At 38.1% G+C, this 7284-nt stretch overlaps 1 protein-coding gene across 1 annotated transcript; it reads right to left on the bottom strand.

Annotated features, from left to right (window-relative positions):
* Positions 1 to 367: 367 nt before the first annotated feature.
* LOC142470999 (olfactory receptor 11A1-like) lies at positions 368 to 1327 on the bottom strand. The gene has a single exon (XM_075577800.1). It carries the CDS (start codon positions 1325 to 1327, stop codon positions 368 to 370), a length of 960 nt encoding a protein of 319 aa, XP_075433915.1.
* Between the last annotated feature and the right edge of the window lie 5957 nt (positions 1328 to 7284).

Genomic DNA, 7284 nt, shown 5'->3' with positions numbered 1-7284 from the left:
TTGAGGGTGGGGGGTTCAAATGATTATGATCAGTTTTAAAAAGGAACAATTTTATTTGTACAGGATAATCATGGAAAAATGAATAATACAAAAAGACAGATTCTACACAACAGTTAAACAAAGCCTGAAACATACACAAATGAATGGCTCTGGGGGAGGTGTCGATAAGCAGTTGAAATAGCTTTTGATTTGTTAGGCCTCGGGCATGGTCAGCGCTTTGGCGCTGACCCGTGCTGAGGTGTGCTGCTTCTCGGCAATGAGCCCCGGCAGCCGCAATTTTAGATTTTCGCGCTAATGGGAGCGCAGGGCCGGTCACGTGAGCGGTTCGCCCAATGCAGGTGGAACGATTGATCTACTGTACTGTAGTTTATCTCATGCCTCTGTACTCACAATATGTTTGTACCCTTATACTGATACATTTCAAGAGGGCTGCCCGGATCTCCTTGTTTCTCACAGTGTAGATGATGGGATTGAATAATGGGGTGACGACTGTGAGCAGAAGTGAAGTGATTTTAATTACATTAAATGATTGTACTTTGGATGGAACCACATATTTAGCAATCAGTGTCCCATAATATGAGCACACAATGGCCAGGTGAGAGCTACAGGTGGAGAAGGCTTTCTGTCTCCCAGTGACAGAGGAGATACTGAGGATGGTGAGGGAGATACAGATATAAGTCACAACGATGAAGATGAATGGGAAGATAAAGAAAGAAATGCCAAAAAAAAATAGTACTATATCCACAATGAAGCTGTCTGAGCAAAAATGTTCTAAGAGGGGAGCAAAATCACAGAAGAAATGGTTAATGACATTGGGGTTACATATCTGAAATGAACATATCAAAATAACCATACTTACTGCTGCCATAAAAGCTAAGAACCAAGACCAGAAAACCATTTGGCAGCAAAGTTTAAAGTCCATAATAGCAGAGTACCGCAATGGGTGGCAGATGGCCAGGTATCTATCATAAGACATCACTGTAAGGAGGAAACATTCAGCACCTGTTGAGGCACCAAATAGGAAATATTGAGTGATGCAGCCAGCGAGAGAGATAACGGCCCCTTCTGCCATTATTACGTATAGCATGTTAGGCACAACATCTGTGGTTAGCAAGATGTCAGACAGGGACAGGTGACTAAGAAATAAGTACATGGGCGTACGGAGCGTGTGACTGGTTGACACCAAGACAATGATAAGAAAATTTCCAGCTAAGGTGAAAATGTATATCAGAAGGAAGACAAGAAAGAGTAAGATCTTGAAGTTGTGAATGGCTGGAAATCCCAGAAGCAGAAATTCTGTAACTGTGGTCTGATTCTCACGGAGCATTGTGGGATTTTAGAGGAAAAGGAGATCTTCATATTAAATATCAGTTCTCGTGCTGCAAGAAGAAAGTGTAGATTGAAACACATAAAATTATTAAGATATGAAAGTCCCTGACCCATGAATGGTACAGAAAGTACTCTATACTACCGTTTATTGTATTTTGTAAAATTATTTATACACATATACAGTATAATCAGATTAGGGATAGAGACACAAATGGGTATCATGTTGCTACTGTATAAAATATAATGTATATGTTTGGTTAGGAATCCAACTTCAAGACCAGTCTAAAAAGTCACTTTACACTGAATCATTCCCATTGCGCATTAATACTGTATAATATAACCAAGACTTGTCCATCATGATTTATCCTCCAAAGAGTAATAGCCATTGAGTCATCTCTTCGAAGCATAGACTTGTATTCTCCTAATATTGCCTTTTACTGTGTGTGTTAAACACTTAACATATCCCTATTTGCACTAATATCCCTGTATTACTGTATGTCTAATATAGTATAGTATCTCTGCATACATGGTTGGTGCTAAATAAAAATACACAAAGCACCTTCACTCACCCCCAGTAGACTTCCCACCTCACCCCCATCACCTCTTTGAGTAACATTGTGCAGAGGTTGGAAAAGGGGCGGATTTCCCTTCATCAGTAACTAACTTAAATTTACCCAGATTTTTTTAAAATTAGAAATGGAATTTTAATTTGGCGTAAAATTTCCCTTTGGTCAATGGGTCCTAATACAAACCACCAAACTATATAAAAAAAAATGCAGATAAATGTGCAGATGTACTGTAGCCATCATCATTGTTTCCTCCAGCGGGAAATGTTAGGATGTGGTTAATTATGTTGGGGTATTGTGGTGTATGTTTGGATATGTTGGGATGTGGTGAGTTATGCTGTTATGCGTGTTGAGATGTGTTGGGAAGTGTTGGGATATGTTGGTGTATATTGGGATATGTTGGGATGTGGTAGGTTATGTTGGTGTAATTTGGGATATGTTGGGATGTGGTGGGTTTTGTTGGAGTATGTTGGTGTATGTTAGGATGTTGTGGGATATATTGCAATGTGTTGGGATGTGTTGGGATTTCATGGTGTATGTTAATATATGTTGGGATATGTTGTAATTTGGCGGGATATGTTGGGGTATGTCAGAATGTGGTGGGATATGTTTGTGTGTGTTGGGATGTGTTGAATATGTTGGGGTATGTTGTGTTATGTTGGGATGGTGTGGGATATGTTTGTGTGTGTTGGGATGTGTTGGATTTGTTGGGGTATGTTGTGTTATGTTGGGATGTGGTGGGATATGTTGAAGTATGTTGGGGTATGTGTGGGTGTGGTGTCATGTGTTGGGTATTTTCAGGTATGTTGGGATGTGTTGGGATTTGGTGGAATGTGTTGTGATATTTTGGTGTATGTTGAGATATGTTGGTATTTGGTGGGATATTTTTGGATACAGTGTGTTGGGATATGTTGCGATTTGTTGAAATGTGGTGGTATATGTTGGGATATGTTTGGATATGTTGTGATATATTGTGATATGTTGGGATATGTTTTGATATTCTGCTCCATGACTTCCACTGAATCCTATTGTAACTATGTGATATTCTATGTTATAACAGGATATATTGTGTTATCTCTAAGAACAATGATACTGGCTACATCTGTATAGTAGCAACCAACTGGGAAAATGGATTATCACCCAGTTTAGTCTAATCAGCCGATGGAAACATGAACTGCAACCAACCATCAATGGAATAATGTAACAAGTACAGTAAGTTGCATTTAGGCTTTTTGCCTATCCCATTGGTTGTAGATGTTTTACTTTAAACAGTTCTATTTTAAATACTATTTAAATACAAATCTGAATACACACTTCACCTGACTCCTATGGAAACTTATATTTTGCATTAGAAGGAGATATAAAAAATAGGCGCGGGTGCCTGGGGCGATTTTCCGCGTTCATGCTGCGTGGGGAACAGCAGAGAACTCAAAATCGGCGCCGTGATGTGTTCTAATAATGGCCGCTGCATCAGTAGCTAAAAGGATAACTCTTCAAAGATTGGATGAACAATGCTCTTAACAATTAAAATGTAAATATTTATTCAATCAAATAAAAAAATCAGTATAGAACTACAGTAAGGTAACAAAACTCAGTGTGATCAGTGTTCAAATTGGTGCTGGAAATTATATTATTTGTGTAATTATATCTAACTAAATTTATTGATCATTTCCTCAATTGATAATAATTCTGTACTGAAACTTTATAAATAAACAGTATAAAAAAATATAGCATGTTAATAATCGATACTAACCGTTTGCTGGATAAAGACTTGAGTGTTTAATCTTAATGCATTGAATTGGGAACATGTTATAAACCTGACTACAAATACACTATTTATGCACAAATGTATTCTTACTGCTCTTACTACTTCTTACTAGGACATTTCAATGATTTTCATTGTTTCTGCTACAATGTAATTTGATGGTTTATTAGTTGTTATTGCTGAGGTTAGTGATTACTGTACTACATTATCCCTTATAGTAATAATGTGTAACACGGCGGCACCGCGAAGTTCCCCAGCTGCAAAACTAGAGCAAGACTGTGACATATAAGAAGGGATCTTCTGAGCACAAAGGGATATTTCCGTCAATCTGCAGCCATTTTTTCACATACATTTTGTGTTAGTTTTGTAGCTCGGATTAGCAATTAATGTCCCAGAGAATAATTCCCATCTGTAACACAAGGTGCAAAACTGGTGCAAAAAAAAATTGCTTCCACAATAAAACACTATTATTCAGCTGATCCTAGGTTCCCTACATCTTACCAGCTGGAGTAATATTTCCCCTGTGCTACTCACACAGATGCAAAAAGAAAAGAATTACTATTATTTATAAATCTGACATCATCAATTAACCAGCTACTGTATGTAGCATTGTTACTCACTGAGTATTTACCCCCACTGCTGTGAAAAAGAAAACTTTACTCTACTTACTATAGGTCTTTTATTCCATTTCCAGGTAGAGATTTATTTCTCTCCAAGTCCTGGAAATAATATTTCTCAGCAGCAAACGCTCAGAACTGAAAGACGGATGTTCGTAGGAAGAGGAGTATGTAGGTAACAGGGGTTCTCTCCCCCATTGCAGTGCGGCCTTTCCCAGGATAAGCTCTGTATTAAACCTGTGCTGCGTCTCTGACCTCTTATACATGCTCACAATAGGGAGGGGAGTCTTTGTGGATTTGGAACATTATGGAGAATTCCACAAAGACTCATTAGGAAGTGATTTCTGGGGAATAGCAAATGATGACGTGTGAAAATGGGAAGAATGAATCAGGTATGTGTATGTTTATATATAAATGTTTATTTATATAGTGACACCAATGTACACAGCACTTTACACAGTTAGAATGAAAGGCGCAAACAAGTAATAAGTGAACTGGTGCAGTGCTCAATTAGTGAAATAAAGCGCTCACAGCCTGTCTGATGCAATCGAAATAAAGCATGGATGTAGATAACTGCAAGCTTGAATACTCCTCAGAATAAACAATGAGATGGACATAGCATAATAGGGTTTATTACAACAGCAACAGAACAGGGAAATGTAGGGGTTGTACTCACATGTTTCCAGTCAATTCAGCGCAATGTGTGATAAGGGCACACTTCAGCCTCTCTGGAAAGACACAGCTACCGCCGTAGGTCTGCTTCCGATATTCCACTCCTCGTGTTGGGCACTTCCGCGTCTGTACACGCACCACAGTACGGTGTTCCAGTGGAGTCAGGATGGCTGGCTGGTCACTACGGTGTCCTCCAAGTGGCAAAAAAAACTAAGTGTTTTGCCTTCATTAAAGAATCGGCTTCCTCAGGGGTTAATCCTGATTCTTTGACAAAGGCGAAACAAGTAGGGTATTGATCAAATTCGTATGGGATGAAACTCATGACTGGACAGTTAATTTAGAGGGTTATTCCCTTTTTCGGAAGGATCGAACAAATAGAAGGGGAGATGGAGTATGTTTATATGTTAAACCGGATTTAAAACCTATTATAAGGGATGATGTTTATGAAGGGAATGATGAAAATGTAGAGACTTTGGGGATAGAAATTAGCAGTGGAGGTAAAAGTATTAAGAACATGTTTGTGGGAATATGCTATAAACCACCAAATATCTGTTAGATTGAGGAAGCTAAAATACTTTTGCAAATGGAAAAGGCATCAAAACTGGGTCATGTTTGCATAATGGGGGATTTTAATTATCCAGACATAGACTGGGGCAATGAGATTAGCATTAGAACAAAAGGAAACAGGTTTTTGGGGGTGCTTAAAGACAATTATATGACTCAAATTATTGAGGAACCAACCAGGAGAGGGGCAATACTGGATTTGGTCATATCAAACAACGTAGAAGTAATTGCAAATATTCAAGTCCTGGAACATTTGGGTAACAATGATCATAACATGGTCTCATTTGAAATAAATGATCAAAAAATAGATTTCTTGGGTTCAACAAAGACCTTAAACTTTAGAAAGGCAGATTTTAATAAACTGAGGTCTACTCTAGTAGTAATACAATGTGATGATGTTTTTGCAGGGAAAAATATAGAAGATAAATGGGCAGTCTTTAAAACATTGTTAGAAAAGCACACTTATCAGTGTATACCCTTGGGTAATAAGTATAAAAGAAATAAGTCAAAACCAATGTGGCTAAATAAACAGGTTAGGGAGGAAATGGACAAGAAGAGGAAGGCTTTAGATTCTTTAAGTCAGAAGGGACAGAGACATCGTATCAGAATTATAAGGAATGTAACAAAAATTGCAAAAGGGCAATTAAATAAGCAAAAATGGATAATGAAAAAAGGATTGCAATAGAAAGTAAGGTCAACCCTAGAAAGTTCTTTCAGTACCTTAATAACAAAAAAAATGAGAAAAGAAAATATAGGACCCTTTCAGTGTGAAATGGGTAGGCAGATTATTGGAGATAAGGAAAAAGCTGAGGTATTAAACAAATTCTTTGCCTCTGTGTTTACCAGGGAAGAATCAAGTTCAATAGTAGTGCCGCAGGAGGAAGCCACAACCTCCATATTAATGAACAATTGGTTAACAGAGGAAGAAGTTCATAAGCGGCTTGAAAAAATTAAAGTAAATAAGGCACCTGGCCCCGATGGCATACATCCAAGAGTTCTCAAGGAGTTAAGCTCAGTAATAGCCAAACCATTATACTTAATATTCAAGGACTCCATTTCCACAGGCTCAGTACCACAAGATTGGCGTAAAGCAGATGTGGTGCCTATATTAAAAAAGGGAGCTAGATCACAACCGGGAAATTACAGACCTGTAAGCCTGACTTCAATAGTAGGGAAACTACTTGAAGGTTTAATACGGGATAATATTCAGGAGTACCTAATGGAAAACAAAATTATTAGTCATAGTCAGCATGGATTTATGAAGGATAGATCTTGCCAAACTAACCTTATTTGTTTCTTTGAGGAGGTAAGTAGGAATTTAGACCAGGGTAATGCAGTTGATGTGGTCTACTTAGATTTTGCAAAGGCTTTTGATACGGTTTCACACAAGAGGTTGGTGTACAAAATGAAGAAAATTGGACTCAGTAAGAATATATGCAGCTGGATTGAAAACTGGTTAAAGGACAGACAACAGAGGGTTGTCATAAATGGAACTTTTTCAGGTTGGGCTAAAGTCGTGAGTGGAGTACCTCAGGGATAGGTACTGGGACCCCTGCTTTTTAACTTGTTTATTAATGACCTTGAGGTTGGGATCGAGAGCAAAGTCTCCATCTTTGCTGATGATACTAAATTGTGTAAGGTAATAGAATCAGAGCAGGATGTAATTTCTCTTCAGAAGGACTTGGAGAGACTGTAAACAAGGGCAGGGAAATGGCAAATGAGGTTTAATACAGATAAATGTAAGGTTATGCATTTGGGATGCAAGAATAAA

Source organism: Ascaphus truei, chromosome 20 (assembly GCF_040206685.1).
Source record: "Ascaphus truei isolate aAscTru1 chromosome 20, aAscTru1.hap1, whole genome shotgun sequence".
Taxonomy (NCBI): Eukaryota; Metazoa; Chordata; class Amphibia; order Anura; family Ascaphidae; genus Ascaphus; species Ascaphus truei.
The sequence above is the reverse complement of the archived record's forward strand: the minus strand, read 5'-3'. Positions and strand labels throughout refer to the sequence as shown.